This window comes from Euprymna scolopes, chromosome 9, assembly GCF_053919585.1.
Source record: "Euprymna scolopes isolate OS-2025 chromosome 9, ASM5391958v1, whole genome shotgun sequence".
Classification (NCBI taxonomy): Eukaryota; Metazoa; Mollusca; class Cephalopoda; order Sepiida; family Sepiolidae; genus Euprymna; species Euprymna scolopes.
In genome coordinates, this window is record NC_136490.1 from 145589870 (window position 1) to 145608017 (window position 18148).

General features: G+C 37.5%; 1 protein-coding gene across 2 annotated transcripts in view; it reads right to left on the bottom strand.

Moving 5' to 3' along the window:
* LOC145284891 (WW domain-containing oxidoreductase-like) overlaps positions 1 to 18148 on the bottom strand; it is an 820745-nt gene that overhangs the window by 9556 nt on the left and 793041 nt on the right. For both annotated transcript variants that reach the window (XM_080133963.1, XM_080133964.1), the window contains exon 5: positions 1737 to 1932. In XM_080133963.1, the coding sequence (XP_079990089.1) occupies positions 1737 to 1932 (196 nt within the window). The remainder of the gene's footprint in view (positions 1 to 1736; positions 1933 to 18148) is intronic.

The window sequence follows — 18148 nt, forward strand, 5'->3', positions numbered from 1 at the left end:
TTGGTTAATTTTTTTGCAACCAAAAACAAAACAAAAACTACGGAAAAAAAAAGAAAATTATCAAACAAAATTTAATTAGTGCTTTTTTTTTCTATCAGTAAAAATTCAATATTTTTTTATTAATTTTCAAATATTTGCATTTTTTTTTAAATGTTCCTCTCCGATCTGTACGATTTTTTTTTGTCTCCACATATATTTCATCATATATTAAATGCTTACATACACAGATTCAATAGCATTAACTAATTACATATTGAACCTAGTTTCATCAAAGTTTAAATTCTTACAAAAAAATCTATTTTTTGTCCTTTTCTACGAGAAAATAAACATTTTATTTTTTTTCTATTTATTAAATACCAGTCTTTTAATCCTTTGATATTTTTACATACTATTTGGGATCATGTTTAAAAGAGTTGTGATGACATTACATTCAAAGTTCTGCATGTCAGTACAGCCAGGAAAGGAAGAAACAGAAAAGGAATTTTAAAGTCTAGTAGTCCAAGGGGGAAAAAAAAACTATTAGAGCAGAAGACCCTCCGGCATCTAGGGACAGTGACGTTAATCGTGAAGGGCTGGAATTTTGCTGCTTGTTGAAGTTTTATATAGAGGGTGCACAAGTGCTATGAGTTCATCAGGGCACATTCTGGTGATGAAACAGAGGTTAGTCATGAAGTAAAAAAAAAAAATATTTGGGGACATCAATTAGAATCCAAACCAAAACTGTAGCATTCAAAGCTAGTGACGTTACCACGCATATGAGTTGATTAAAAATAAACCAAGATGAATGTACAAAATGTATAACAATTTTTTTTCATTTTTGACCCCTTAAAACTATATTACCCGGCTAAAGACCTATAAAAGAACAGCCTGTAAAAAATCCAATCAATTGAAGCCTCCTGCCCCACTCTATGACTTCTAGTTTCAGAAGGGAAAGAGTTTGAAAATACGGAAACAGACAGACACATAACCGTTTATATATTAGATTTAAGATATTTGATTGCTTGCAAAATACTAATGTATTTTTAGAGCAAGAAAGTTTGAGTAAATTCTAAGACATTCTAAAAAGCATGTTTCATGCAAACTAATAATTGTTATATGGTAAACAGATCCAAAGTTTTAGTACACTAATAACAAAAACTAGTATTTATGCAGAATATGAACCGTGCTATTTTTTAGGTAGGATTTTCAAGTTTAATTCAATTTTTACAGTAACTGTTGTTAATAAAATGGTTAGGTGAAAGTACAGAAAGAGCATCTTGTAACTATTCTATCTTAAGTATGGCTTTCTAAATAAATTAGAATATGACCATATTATTTTTTTAGATGGAATTTTCAAGTTAAATTCAAGTTATACAATATTTTTGTTTATTAAATTGTTAGGTGAAAGCACAGAATAATTAACAAAAACCCTGACTCTCCCTATGTTCAAAATGGATTCTTCAATAATGTTTGGTTCATCACGGTCGATATGCTACATAAGTACCCCCCCCCCCAAAAAAAAATAGCGTCTAATGTCTAGATCAATGTTCGCTAACCTTTTGAACTTCTAAACTAAAATGAACGTAAAAACACTGCTAAGCAGTAAGGTCTTAATAAATTGTAATCTAAAGTTTTTTTTTTTTTTCAAAAAAAAAAAAAAAAAAAAATACGAATAAATCAAAATATTAATGCGGTCTTAATTTCAAACTAGAACTTAACTAGAATATTTTTCTCTCGTTTCAGGTCTTTCTGCTTACCATTTTCTGCATTTGTAGGTGTCGGCAAAGTAGCGCACACTTTTTAAAGAAGCCAGATCAAGAGCGATAACTTCCAGTTTTGCTGTAGACCTTTCTGCAAGAATCTTCTGAGAGGCCTCTGTTGCCTTTTCCACATTACGACAGGCGAGAATCACAGTGGCTCCATGCAACGCAAGCGTTCGAGCAGTCTCAAAACCTAAAAAGAAAAAAAAAAATCATAAATTAATTCGTATGTAAGAAAGGAGAACAGAAAATGGACCCTGGGTTTACTTTTTGCGATTCCTTTATTTTGTTCAATAGTCTTCGTATTCCATGAGCGATGTTTCTAACAGAAGCATTTAACGTTGGTTGTTTTTTGACGTTAAAGAATAATTATTCAATCATGAATTTAGCATCAGACTATAATTTTTGCCTGTTTTTAACAAGTTAAAACATTTAATATATAGATGTTGGATTATGCCCGGGTAGTGCTAGGTTTTTGGAATCTGACGATCCCGGAAAACACTAGTTTCCTAAAAGACTAAGTAAACAGAACAAGTCTGTAAATACGTTCCATAAATTGACCAATACTAAACAAAAGGAAAACTGGAAATTCTGATTTATAGAGTGACAATAAAAACGGATTGTTTGGGGTCAACATGTCAAAAAGGAGAGACAAGCCAAAGCAGCCCAGACGCATGTGTGATCGCATCTCATCACCATTGCCAACCACCATGCCACACCCAATCACATCTCTCTATCTCCACAACCGACGTCCGCTTGTCTTAACAAACTTATTTTGCAAACAGAGAAATTGTAATTTGCTATTAAAACAGTAGATATTTCAACACGTATGTTTCATTAAGGTATGCAGAAAACGACAGATAAGGGCGTATACATTCATATGCACGAAAACACACCAAGCAAATTTTTACATACATTCTCTACAACGACTCATATAAATGCTATATTACAAACGAAGTATGTGATCATCTATTTAGTTGTTACAGCTAGAGTAACAATTGCACGGATTTCAACCAAATTTGGTATGAAGTTTGTTTTTTTAATTATTTTATTTCAAAGAAAGGACAAATATATCCATGAAAGCAACTATATTATCAAACTGGCAATTTGAATTAGAACGACTGATCAGGAGTACTCCTTTTTTATTGACCAAAGAAGAAATCCCCAAGAAATATAATTCAAAATGATCTATTTTATATTCTTACTAGCCTGGGTGCCCGATGTTGCCCGGGTGTTTGAAGGTGTGTGTTGAGCAAAAAAAAAAAAAAAAAAAAAAAAAAGAGGTAGTAGGCAGGCAGGCTCAAACCCGTACAGCAAAGGAGGAAAAGAACGGGGGAAAAAATGTGATGTCTTTGCCTATTCGTCCATCGCCAAATCAGAAGTGGCAAATCTGGCATCAATTGAAATAGATGGCTCTCGTCTAGGGAAGGCTTCATGTTTTGACAAGTTTCTGGGTTTGACCTTTACTCCTGATCTGAAATGGAACACGTACATCAAATCTGTTGCCAGGGATGCTGGGAAAATGGTGGGATCCTTCTATCGCTCCAAAAGATATCTCACTACTGATGCAATTCTCTATCTGTATAAAAGCCAAGTACGTCTAAGGATGGAGTACTGTTGCCACATCTGGGCAAGAGCTGCTAAAAAAACAGCCTATCCTGCCTTGACAGAGTACAAAATAGACTTTGTGGTTTGGTGGGGGATGCCCTTTTCTCTTCCCTGCAGCCTCTCTCCCACAGAAGAGACGTTGCGAGCCTGTCTTTGTTTTATCGTTATTTCCATGGCAAGTGCTCGTCTGAGCCCCAATCTCTCGTCCCCCTTCGCCAATCTTTTACGAGAAACACCCAGCTGGCTGAAACTACTGTCCATAATTTTCCCCCCTCTTTATCTGTGCCTAAATCCAAACGTAGATTCCATGAGCAGGGCTTCTTTCTCAGAAGTGCACGATTGTGGAACTCTCTTCTGTTCGCATGTTTCCCACCTGACTACGACTTGGATGTCTTCAAATCCAACATAAACAAATTCCTGACAAACCGCCCCCTTAAGTAAGACACTCTATAGGCAGACAAGCATACATACATACGTACATTTAAACAGACAGGTGAAATTTATATTATAGACTACCAGGGGTATCCGGCGTTGCCCAGGTGTTTGTAGAACCCGGGGTGGGAGGGGAGTAGGATCGAACCCGAAGCCCTGAGGCGAAGTTTGAAAATAAAATCGGCCAGCCAGAATGAGTTAGTGAAAAATGTTTGAATTTATTTAAGTAAGAATCAAGTTGACAGGTGCACGTCCGGAAGTCGTCGAGCTGTACGACGACGACAACGACGACGACGTAGGTTTGTTTGTTATAAGCGAAGTAAAAAAAGAAAACAACGTTAACACTTAAGCGGGAAAAAAAACACAAAAAAAACAACGTAAGGCAAACGAACGATGAAAACAGAAAAACGAACACATGAAACATGGCTTAAATAAGCCTGTTTCGTTATTAAAATTTAAAAAATCGGTGGGTACCCGGGTGTTTTTGGGTGTCGCTAAGAATAAGCGAAGTAAAAAAAAAAAACAGAAAAATGAACGTTACGTGAAAAATGGCTTAAATAACACTGATTCAATATTTAAATTTTAAAAATCAAAAAAAAAAAAAAACCATCTCACACCACGATTCGAACCCAAAACATTTAGATAATGAACCAAGGCCTTAACAAACTGAGCTAAAGCGACGTTCATGAAGTTTGTTCGGTTTTTCAACTATTTAAAGTAAATCAGGTCACGACGTCATCCGACGCATGCGTAGAATCGGTCATTGTCACGGGAGGACCGTTTTTGTTGACACCCCCCCCCCCTGTCGAAAATTGTCGATTTCGGGGTGAAAAAGTTAACGTTAGCTTCGATGTGATACTGAGTTTGTGAATTTTCGTCGCGTCTGTCGAAGGTTTTTTAGCAGACATCCAAACATATACATACATACATTTTCGCTTTTACATATATATAGATGATAGCGCCTTTATATTTATATTGGACTAGCGGGGGGTACCCGGCATTGCCCGAGTGTTTGTAGGTATGTGTAGGGGGGGGGGGTAAGTAATAACCCTGCTAAAATATTATAAAAAAGACGATGTTAAAAAAATCGGAAAAACCAAAACGGAAAAAAAATGGCGTAAATAAACCTGTTGGATTGAACCTGTGTGTATGGGGGGGAGGTAAACTAAAGAATAAGCGAAGTAATAAAAAAACGTTGCCCGAGTGTTTAAAGGTGTAAAAGGAAAAAAAAAATAGTTTTGGTCGGGAGGCGAGATTGAACCTGGAAGCCTTGACGCGGAGGTCGAAACAAAAGCCAACTACTTAACTGTCTCGACCACGAGTGAGAGTAATTGATTAGTGTTGTAAGTTAAGGCTTATAAAGCGAGTGAAAGAGGTTTGATTGGCAGGAAGACGCTAAATGAGATCATCGCAGGATCATTACGATGACGTGGCAGTATTTTTAGTTTTCGCTTCCATGATGGTGGGAAGGGGGGAAAGCAGCTCCCCATCGTCCAAATTGAAGAGCAATTGTCTGATATAAGGAGAAACTCCACATTGAGATATTAAATCCTTTATTCATGTTAAAAATACATTGAAAATCAACAATGAACAAAAAACTTAGGCACCTGGCCAACTCAAAAGGGGGGATTGTGGAGGTTGTTGGTCATCCTTGTCACTTCAGAACTAAACAAAATCAAAAGTTTCTCCCAGCTAGGATCTTCTTTCACCATAATAATGCATTCACCCTTTCATACTGTGGGACGTCCTACTTAACTCCCAATTTTTAAAAAAATTTTTATTGACGTGTAAAAACAAAAAAAGATAACAATAAAAATGGTACAATAATTCATTTGTGTCGAGGGCGGGGGGAGGGAGTGATTAATAGGACCCTCCCAACACCATCTAGTTGATAGACTGCCCGTTTCACTAGGTTTGTAAAAGGAACCTCGCTTCTGCGGGTCAGTCTCTAAGTGGGGATGCCCTCTAGATGGGGGTGAATGGAGAAAAGAAAATTTTGTGGGTAAGGAATGGGGTTTAGTTTGTATTTCTTTTTCTCCAAAATGGGTGAAATTTAGAGGAGGGGGTGAAAACAAACATTGCAAGAAGGAGGGGGTGGGGATCTTGGAAGTTTCCTAATCGGGGAGGGATGGAACACACTCAGCTAGCTGAGAGGCTACTTGTTTAATTTTACTTTACAGAACTGCGCGTTCCACACCTAGGCGGGGAACACATATTCAAATTTGGCTCCTCTTCGTACACACAGACTGCTACATGTATCCATCTTCTGTCAAATGCTGCATGATGCAGCCTTCTTCTATCACATCTGATCTTCACCCGTAGTTGGTGTTTAAAGAAAGCGATCAGATCCTGATCAGAAAAAGACAATCCCCCCCCTTCCCTGGCAACCTTGCAGACGCGACGTCCAAATCACCAGGATCGTAACGTAGACCATTTGTCTTTCCCAGTCCCACAGTGGCCTCATGTTGTCCACGACATTGGATACAGTAATCAGGATTGATGTGAGCCGTCACCTCGCTGACATACGACCAGTACCGGTGGAGTTTGTGGCAATCGAAGAAAGCATGATCAGGTCATTTCTACGGCCGTTGTCCCACAATGGGGACAATCAGGCGACTCCAAAACCCGGAACTGCATTGCATGTTGTTGAGTGGAAGTGCATTTCGGGCCAATCGCCAGGTCAGAAAGAACTCCAAATTGTTCAGATGACTCGAACCATGGCGCCCAGCTCCATGCTGAGCAGATCTCACTCTGCTGCCAACCCAAATGCACGCATAGCGTGTCGACGGTAGCCCCCTTCATTAAATCCCTGTGGAGTTCTCTACGGGTAGCAGTCACAAGATCGCTGGACCTTGGTAGTCGTTTTAGCGCTGCTCGGCACTCTTTCATGTAGGCAGATTCTCCCCGTGGTCTGCGACGGCTCTCGATAGAAGGGTCGAGAACGAGGTCAAGGAATGCAGCAGTAACCACGGGGTGCCATGGTTGGTCATCTTGCATATAGTGGCGCAGGAAGGCCAGCCTCTCAGTGTCTTGATGACACTTCAAGTCCGGCATTCCCAAGCCTCCCTCACATGGACGTGGAACACAGACCTGTCTGCTCACCCAGTGTCTTCTTCTGTCCCAAAGAAGCGAGGACAAGAGCTGTTAGGTGTTGTGCAGGCAGGGGAAGTACGGCCAGTTGGTAAAGGATGAGAGGAAAGACATAAGTGGTGCACGCCTCAGCTCTACCCTTTAAGGAAAGTTTCCTAGGAAGCCACAAATTGACTGCAGCCTCCACCTTTGACCGTACCTCCAACCAATTTTTGTCAAGCTGGAGACCCGGTCCGAACCACACGCCTAGGATCCAGACCGAGCCATTCGTCCAGCTGAAGGGTGCCGGGAGGTTGGCGTTGCCACTCTAGGCGCCCAACCGCAGTCCTACCAACTTGCTGGGGTTTATCTTGTTCCCTGTAATTCTTTCGTACTGAGCAAGCGCCTCAGACACAATCTCGATGTTTCTGAAGCACTCCACATTGATCAAAAGCTGATTGCTTTCTGGACGTTTCGGCACGAAAGCTGAGAACACGACCTGTTTGAATTTAGTTTCACTGTATTTATACTAAAAAGCAGGACAAACAGGGGACAAAGTGAAATAGCGCGAATCTCATAAAAGTCAACGTAAATAAATCTAGAGGCAACGCGCATTCCCAAATCGTAGATATTATTATCTAGGGGGTATATAAATAGTTCTAAGCGATTGTACCCCCCCGCGGGACCGTCGGCGAAAAAAGCCTTTTCGAGACATACAAAAAATGCACACGCATTTGCCTTTTCTATATATAGATGACCCTAACCCAAAATTACCATCTATGAAATCATTAATAATATTCACAAACCTTTCAGTAATATGACCATAATTTGTACAAATCAATATAAGCCTGCCTTTTCCACATATAATTGAAAACGTTATTAATAAACAACACAAAAAATAACAAAGCATCAAGGCGTTTTAGTGTTCTTTTCAAGTATATAATATATAGTATCCCCCATAGAAGAACAGGAGTGTTGTCCCCAAACCGACTTCTCTCTTCCACAGACCTGAAAGGTGCAAGAGAAAAGATACGATCAACTTATTCCCTAATGAACATAAGGTGGTAGTGTAGTAATCGTTAATGCTGTAAAATAGGTAGAATTTGATTATTTAAGAGGATGATTCAATAAGAAATTGTTTACATTAGACTTGAAGGTTACCATATTGTAGTCGGTCAGAATGCAGGCCAGCAAAACAGTGCTCCAGAGGCAGGAAGTTCTAGGAAAAAGTTTTGTCCATGGAATCCGTCTTTAGATTTAGCCGCAAATAGAGTGGGAGGAAATGTTGATAATGGTATTAGTTAGTCAAGTGTTTTTTGTGTGAAAGTTTAGCAAAGAGGGGGGGCACAGATTTGAGCTCAGACGAACACCTGCCATGAAAATAATGACAGAGCAGAGACAGGCTCGGAACGTCTCTCCTGTGGGAAAGAAGTTGCAGGGAGAGAAAAGAACATCACCTACTAGGTTTTGAAACTAGTTTTGAACTCTGTCAAGGCAGGATACGTTTCTACCAAAAGCTCTTGCTGAAATGTAGCAACAGCATTCCTTTTTAGAAAGTCCTTAGTTCTTATACAGATAGAGGATTGCATTTGTAATGAGATACATACTGGAGAGGTAGAATGATCCAACCATTTTCCAGCAATCTTGGCAACAGATTTGATGTATGTGTTCCATTTCAGATCACGAGTTAAGGTCAGTCCCAGAAACTTGCTAAGGTGTGGTGCTTCCCTAAGACTAGAGCCATTCATTTTAATTGGGGCCTGATGGGGGTCAGATAATGTTGACAAGAGAGGAGCTTGGTTTTATATATATTAAAATTAACTTGCCCCCTTTTGCCGTGGTGCCAGTCGAAGGGGAGAGCACTGGCTTACAAGTACAAAAAGCAAGAGAAACAAAAGAAAACACAACTCTGACACATTCTGCAGATATCCATCATACTGTGTGTGTGTATGATACCATCAACCCTCTAAACGCTAAGGTCTACATCTGTCGAGACCTCTTTATCATCAGTTGACATCAGCTCTCGATCTAGTTCAACCCACAACTTACTGTCAATTGTTCCTAACTGTAAACTGTCGCAAAACTCACTCCCAATCCTCAAACTGTCTGAAAACTTACTCTTAATATAAGCTCCATCTTTTGTCCCAGTCACCATCAAATCTTGATTAACACTTCTATTTCAGATGGTCTTTATGTGACTTTGCGAACTACCTCCTCTTACTTTCTATACCTGACCAACTATTTCCTCTTTTTGTTATAGTTTTTTTTCACGTTGGCCATAGTGTTACACAACTTCCTGCACACATATTTGTGACTTTAATTTGTAACTTCTAATTTTAAACTTACATGGGAAAAATCTCTGATTCTAACCATATCTTTATACATTCACATCTAAATATTGCTACACTTCATATAAACAATGAAATAATATTGCACACATGGGGACAGTTGGTGCTGGTGTAATAGCAAGAGTTAAGAGAGGGTGGAATAAGTTCAGGAAACTTCTGTTATTACTAACCAACAGAGCATTACCAAGTCTACTGGGCAGTGTTATGTTGTTGTTGTTGTTGTTGTTGTTGTTGTTGTTGTTGTTTTTGTTTTACGGCATATCAACCCTTTTCGGGTTATTTAATGCCGAATCCAAAGATTTTGAAGAAAATTTTTTTTAATAGAATATATTTTTTGTTTTCACGTCGGTTTCTATTTAACCCATAGTTGGGATCCTAACAGGTACTACCACTCCGGGTCAGAGTGGACCTGGGAGCAATGGTAATTAAAGGGTGGCTCCACACTCCCCAAAGCCCACAAGCTGGGGCCTCACCACTGGATATAGTTTAAGGTCATATCCAGGACCCTCATTGAGGGACTTTTACCCTCTGCAGGGGGGCAGTTGGCGTATTCTAATGCCCCACCGACAGGGCCAGGCAATGTTATGATCTATGGAAGTGAAACCTCGTTAGAGAGGGTTGATACAATCTTATAAGAATGATACAATGAATGTGCAATGCAAAAACTGATTCAATCAAGACAGCATGTGTGCAAAGCTGTAAACTTCATTGTTTTGGTTACATTGAAAGAATGGGTGAGAATGCTTGGATTAATAGTGTTGGATAAAGGAATTTGGAGATTGTGCACACACACACAAATTCCAGTTTAGTAGAGAATAAAGAAAATACCATGTTGAACTTTGACGTACATATTGACCTCTGATGAAACAAAGAAAATATCGGACTTTGACACATAAGTTGACCTCTGGTGGAACAAAGAAAGAATTTGTCAATAAACGCAAGAGGTTCGACAGACTAAGAGAACAAATGGAGAGAGACACACGATCATTACGGCATTAGTGCATCAACTTCAACCTTCGCCTTTCACCATCCTTGCTGAACACGTCCAATGACCACCGACAGGCAAAATAATAATTAAATAAAAACAGGTTTGTTATGAAACCGTCTCTGTGTTTGATTGTCAAAACGGCTGGAACAAGCTAGAGTGTATATATTTATCAGCACGCATCTTCGTAGATGTGCAGCAAACATGATTGAGCAATGAACAGATAAATCGTTACAGAGAGAACAGATTATACAACAATAGATGTAAAGCAGTTGAGGTATTAGGGTATGTCGGAAGAAATAGGCACAAGAAAACATGTAAGGAAGTAATAAGGAGGGATGATAAAGAAAGAAGAATAAATACCTGTCCAGAGATAGTTCATATTTCTAACAGTTGTCCAACGTATGACATCATATAAAACCGACGTTAAACCGAATATGATCATGATATGATTATTGTAATGTTTTATTGGCCTTAAGCTGGCGCTAAATACAAGCACTCTTTTGAAATAGTTTTGACCTAATTCAAGGGTTTCAAATTGGTGCATAACCAAACCACCGGATGTCATTTTCGCGCACAACTAGGTAAGTGAAGGAGGGACTCAAATGAAAAACTAACAAATTCGTTCTTCTACACATGTACAAAAAACGGTTTGTTTACATTCAAGAAAGACCATTTTCTCGAAATTGACGTTTAGTGGTTTGAACAAAACAAACAAAAGCAAAATTACTTGAATACAAAAAAGAAAACAGGAAGATTGAAAACCAGGTGTCCCTTGTAGGTTGCAAATTGGTACGGCTGCAGATGCCATCTTTCTTCCACGAGAAATGCAACATAAGAGAGGGAACAAAAACATAAGAAGGGATTTTGTGAAGAAATGAGTTCTTGTACCAAATCGTCCGTTTTAAATGTTTTGCTGGGAAACGCGACAATATCTATTTAAACATGGAAAAAATGCTGACAAGAAATGTTGGCGTTAAGTATTATGAACAGTCTGAGAGAATTTCTTTCAGTCAGCTGAAATGATTATATTGGATACTAGCAAACCGCCCGGCGTTGCCCGGTCGTAAAATACGCTTAAATATGATATTTTAATTTATGAAGATATTGTATTAAAGAGCTAATTCTCTATTTATTATATTGTAGGGATGTACAAAAATTAAACAGAATATATCTTACTTGGGTGCTATCAGCTAGAATCGAAGCCAAAACATTTATATTTATTATCGTCTGAGCTAACGATAGATGGATAAGAAAATTCTTTAAAATTAACCGACTTTAATGTGTAAATAAAAAATAGACAGTAAGGTAGAAACCGTTCCGCATACAGAAAGACATGGTCACACTCTCTCTCTCTCTCTCTCTCTCTCTCTGTTTCTGTCTGTCTGTCTGTCTGTCTGTCTCTCTCTCTCTCTCTATATATATATATATATATATATATATATATATGTGTGTGTGAAAGTGCCTGTCCGTGTATATTTCCCTGCACAATAACTCTGTTAATTTTCAGTCTACAGACTTGAAATTTGATATACAGGGTATTGAGATTTTGGGAAAATCTTTGTAATCCGTTTTCGGCCAGAAATTTGGCTGTTAAGGAGTCAAAGTTCAACGATTTGACCTTTGAGAACTCTATCAAGCTCCTCCGCCAATTTTGGGTATAAACAATTCAAATTTTAAATATAGGTTCCTTGGACATGGATCTAACTTAATAACTTGATTTGAGCCCAAAACAATAAATGTTAAGGGGTCATAATAGGAGTCTTAACTCAGACAAGTTCTGGTCTAAACATTTGAAATTTTATATAAAGGGTATTCAGGGATAGGGTAAGCTTTTTAATCGGTTTGGGTCGAAAATTTGAGCTATCAATATATAAATGTATGTATGTATGTTTGCATATCTGCCTAAAACTTTCGACAGAGGCGACGGATTTTCACAAGATCAGTATCGTTTGAAGCTCGGCCCTTCAGACGAAAAATACCGAAAAATTGGCTAAAAACATTAATTTCTTCACCCTCAACTGGGCACTTTTCTATAGGAAGGGGGTCGCTTTTTTCGCCGATATTTTCGAAAGTGACCTCCTCTTTTCGATTTTCTAGCCGTAATTAAAACCTACATCACTCCTGGTTTGACAGTGGTCATAACAGCAAAGACGTCGTCACGTTTTTTTCCCATTCTTTTCCTCCTTCATGGTACGGATTCGAGCCTGCCTTGCTACTACCACTTTTTTTTTTTTGCTTAACATACACCTCCAAACACCCGGGCAACACCGGGCTGAAATGCTAGTAAAGAGAGAAAATGAAGGTATAAAAACTATATATAGAGAGAGAGAGAGAAAGAGAGAGATACAGATGCTAAACTTCTGACCGACCAGCAATGTGGATTTAGGCAAGCCCGTTACACAGCAGACATCCTAACTGTAGTCTCCGAGCATATATACCATTTATTTAACAAAGCAGGGGAGAGTAGAGCAGTAGCTCTAGATATATCTAAGGCTTTTGACAGGGTATGGCATGAAGGTCTTCTCAAGAAAATCAGATCATACGGTATCACTGGTAGAATACTTAATATAATTAAATCCTTCTTAGATAAGAGAAAAGTCCAGGTTGTCCTTGATGGTCGTACATCTAAACAATATGATATAAATGCAGGAGTGCTTCAGGGGTCTATCCTTAGACCTCTATTATTCCTAATATTCATAAATGACCTTCCTGACAAAATTGTCTGTGAGATGGGTATATATGCTGATGACACCATGCTATATAACAGACCAGACAGGAAAACAAATGAACACATATCTAAAGAAATAGCAGAAACACTAGAGGATGATCTCCAATCTGTAGTGGAATGGGGACAAAAATGGATGGTCACATTCAATGCTGCCAAGACTAAACTTGTTTCCTTCAATAACTACAAGAAACCTTCTCTACCACCAATAGCAATGGCCAAAGACTCTTTATCTGAAAAAACATCTTTGAAACCTCTGCGTTGTCAGAACCTCTGCGAAAAAGGTAGGTTCTCTCTACCGTGCTAGAAAGCTACTAATGCCCAAAAGTATCCTGTACCTCTCTATAAGGCCACCATTTGCCCACGTATGGAGTATTGTTGTCATATTTGGGCCGGTGCATCTGCTACTAGTCTCTCACTCCTAGACAAGATTCAAAAGAGAGTCGCCAATCTGATAGGTCCTGAACTGTCATCCAAGCTTCAGCCTCTGTCCCATCGACGAAATGTAGCATCCCTCTGCCTGTTCTACAAGTACTTTAACGGTGAATGATCCGACGAACTGCAAGCACTTGTATCCCCTCGACGTAAAAACCCCCGACAAACCCGACAAGCAGTACAATCCCACCCCTTCACAGTTGAGATCCCTAGATGTAAGAGATCCCTCTACTCCAATAGTTTCTTCTCCAGAACCGCTAGACTTTGGAATTCCCTTCTGGGTTCCTGCTTCCCCAACTGTACTGACATGCAGAAGTTCAAGTGTGACGTGAACCGACATCTTGCTGCCCAACTCCCCCACATAGTACCCTTGTAGCTTGTATCCCTAATAGTAACCCCCTACATCAAAGTGGCAATGTGCCTTGTTTGGGGTGAAAATGTAATAAAATATATATATATATATATATATATATATATATATATATATATAGATAGATAGATAGATAGATATAGATTTATTTATTTATTTATTTAATAAGAGTATGCATGCATTAATTAGGAGCGTTGGGTAAGTGAGAACTCTTTATACCATGGTATTTTGACTCAAGATTTGAGATTGTTTTCAGACAATACATGAGGCACACATTTTCTAAGTTTAGGAACTTTGCCAAGTTGTTGAAAATGACGATGAACAGTTGTAGGTTTTGAACTTCGTTTTATTGCCAACTAGCAGTTCAGGCCAGCTTTGCTCGGTCCCCATGTGCTGTCCATAACTTGCCCTATGTGTGAGTACACTTTATGTAAGATTTCAAAAGTTTAGACTAAAATTTGTCTGAGTAATTTCGTAGAGACTGCAAAGGTCAATTTTTTAAAATTTTGACCCCTTAACATTTATTATTTTGGTCTCAAATCAAAATACAAAGTTGTACCCATGACCATGCTACTTACGTCTAAAATTTGAAGTCTTTAAACTCAAAACTGGCAGAGTAATTTGGTAGAATCTGCAAAGGTCAACTCTTCTAACTTTGACTTTTTGGCAGCCAAATTTTCGCCCCAAAATTGATTAAAATGATAAATGTATTAATACCTGTTATGTATAAATTTCAAATGTTTAGATCCATAATTGGCTGCAAAGATCAAATCTTTTGAATTTTTGACCCAAACCAATTAAAAAGCTTGCCCTATCTCTGAATACCCTTTATGTAAAATTTCAAATGTTTAGACCAGAAATTGGCTGAGTAATTTAGTAGAAACCACAGAGGTCAAATTTTAAAAAACTTTTAACCCAATTTTGACCCCTTAACATTTACTTTTTGGGCTCAAATCAAATTATAGTTTGATCCATGTCCAAGTAACCTACATTTTAATTCCGAAGTGTTTAGACCCAAAATTAGCAGAGGAGTTTGGTAGAGTTTTCAAAGGCCAAATCGTTGAACTTTGACCCCTTAACAGCCAAATTTCTGGCCGAAAACCGATTAAAAAGATTTTACCAAATCTCCTTATGTCAAATCTTGAGTCTCTTGACTGAAAATTGACAGAGTTATTTAATAGAGAAATGTGCAGACACACACACACACACACACACACACACACACACACACACATATTTTCACTTTTTTAGAAATATAGATTCCTCAACTGATAAAGCAGAGTTTTCTTCAAAAGATGCTTTAAGAAACTTATCATCAAACTCAACTGGATGTCCAGTTCGACCTTCATCTTCAGGAGTGAAATCACTACTTCTGAATTTCGCAAACCATCTTCTGCAAGTTCTTTTATCCACATATTCCTTTCCATAAACTAAATGAATATTTCTAGCCGCTTCGGCTGCTTAGTTTCCTTTCTTACACTCATAAAGCATTATATGCCTTAAATGATTCTTAGGTACTTGCATGTTAGTAGGGTTGTAATAAAGCAAATTTAAATTTTATCGTTCTGTACAAAAAATGGAATTAGTTAAAATGCATCTAAACATGAAATTGTAAAAAATTACACAATATTTTTTAAGTTTCGTTCAATTTCAAAGCAAAGGTAAAAGTTTTGAAAGAACTTATGGGATGACCTGATATATACATACACATATACACACATATGTATACTTATACATGTATATACACACACATATGTATACTTATACATGTATATACACACACATATGTATACTTATACATGTATATACACACACATATGTATACTTATACATGTATATACACACACATATACATATATACACATATGTATATTTATACATGTATATACACTCACACACACACATATATATATATATATATATATATATGCATAAAATTTACAATTTTTATATTTAAATTTCATTAAAAAGAAAACCCTAATCCCTAAGTGTGTTCCTCCTACAATGCTCTTTCTAAGTAGCTTGGCATCACAAGCGTCATTCGAACGTTGGCGGCAAAAGTGACCATATGGGTCTTGAAGACCATGAATAAAGATAAGTAAACATTATCTGTTCATTTTATATAAAGCCACTAATAATAAATTTAACACTATTTTCTCTTTCTTTGTATGTATTTATTTTATTTTTCTACATTTTTCAGATATATTTTAACCATCTGCTTTCCTTATTATTTTAAAGCCGAAACTGAATAGCCTTTTCACCATGCGTAATTGATAATAGCACTTCTATAGTAAGAGGGTAATCTCTAAATAGTTTTATACTAGTTTATTTAGAAGAGGGCAAAACTTTCAATAATTATGATACTTTATGTTTCCAGCCATAGGAAGGTGCTGAGAAACCTGGTATTCACCTCCGGCGCATGGTTACCCCTTTTAGAGTGATGGATCAGTAGATTTTGTCATTTCACTCATCTGGGAGAGAGTATGGCTTTGATTAATATCAGTGGGCAAAACGCTATGAAAGGGGCCTTCTTAGTCATTCAACTATCTTTCCAGAGCTGGTGACATCACCAATTCTACAGTCTGCGGATTATATTGTTAAAGTAGTTGATGAGCTGTGTCTATTGCCCAGCTTCCATACTTATTCTTTGTCTAATTGGAATGCACAGTCACAATATATATTGAGACACTCTGTGCCTAGCCTAAATTCCTGACTAGGACATTAAGCCATGGTTCCGCATTTACTATTTGCTTTTTTCTAAAAACTGAGCAAGTGGCGTTGCATGCTACTCATGTCCAATTGAATTGTTTATAAAGCTGTTATTATAAAGTTGTTGCATAATATACTTAAACTTTCCATCTTTATAAAATATATATATATATATATATATATATATATATATATATATATAAATTTCCTAAAAACCATGCTGAGATGCTTAATTACTGACTACAGGTTGAAAACAAGTAGGAAAATAGTTGTCCATAATGCTGAACATAATGTGTAGATGAAACATTCGTGAAAGGCAAGCCTCTTACTTCCTATTCCCTATTTGCTTACTTTACTAAGTATTGTAAAGTTATTATTTACCTAAGTATTGTAAAGTTATTTACCTAAGTATTGTAAAGTTATTATTTACTAAGTATTGTAAAGTTATTATTTACTAAGTATTGTAAAGTTATTATTTACTAAGTATTGTAAAGTTATTATTTACTAAGTAATGTAAAGTTATTATTTACTAAGTATTGTAAGTTATTATACTAAGTATTGTAAGTTATTATTTGCTTAAACTTTTATTTCATGATCTTAACTGTCTGATACTTCCTCACTCTTATTGAAGTTCTTAAGTTATCATTCCTTAACTAAATGAATGCTTAAATATAAGGAACCATATACTTACTCTAAGTATATGGTTCCTTATGTATGATACTGAAATAACTGAACGTTTCTTTCTTAAATATCGATTTAAAAGGGTTGGCAACTCTGCCTCCAAGAGTACTGCCTGTGTCTGTTTTGCATGACAAACACAGATCCTTGTAATCCTGAATCCTACCCTAATTCCTGTATATGCTAATACATACTAGTACGGTAATTCTTGTAAGTTAGATCATCCCTTTTGTTCCAACTGGACAAAAACCAATTGTCCTTCTCCCCAAGCACCTATAAAATCAATTGCTAGTGCACTTACTGATCTGCGCTATTTTTTAAATCGTATTTCCAAGTTTTATGAGATGTTTTTTTATTCAATTATAAGGTTAAAGTATAGAATAGGTACAAAACACCCTCCCCTCCCCATGTTAAGAATGGCTTTTTAAATAATAACGTTATTATTTCAGCACGGATCAATAAGTGCACTAGTACCTAAAATCATATAACCACAACTTCTGATCTTAATCTTATTTTGAGGAGTGCGTCTTCACAGCAGATACTAACATAATTTGTAGGGGTGCTATGTGGGGAGCTGAGCAGCAAGCTGTTTGTTTACACTACACTTGAATTTTCGCATGTTAGTACAGTCAGGGAAACAGGAACCTGGAAGGGAATTCCAAAGTCTAGCAGTCCTAGGCTTTCTTACATCTAGGGATTTCTACTGTGTAAGAGTAGGACTTTGCTGGTTGTAAGGGGTATTAACGTTGAGGAGGTATGCTAGTAGTTTGTCAGAGTATCCACCATTAAAATACTTGTAAAACAGGCAGAGGGATGCAACATTTCGTTGATGGGACAGAGGCTGAAGCCTAGATGACAGTTCAGGACCAATCAGGTTGGCAACTCTTTTTTGAACCCTGTCCAGGAGCGAGAAACTAGTAGCAGATACACCAGCCCAAATGTGACAACAATACTCCATACATGGGCGAATGGTGGCCTTGGAGAGGTAAAGGATACTTTCAGGTGTTAGTAGCTTTCTAGCAAGAGAGAGAGAGAGAGCACCTTATT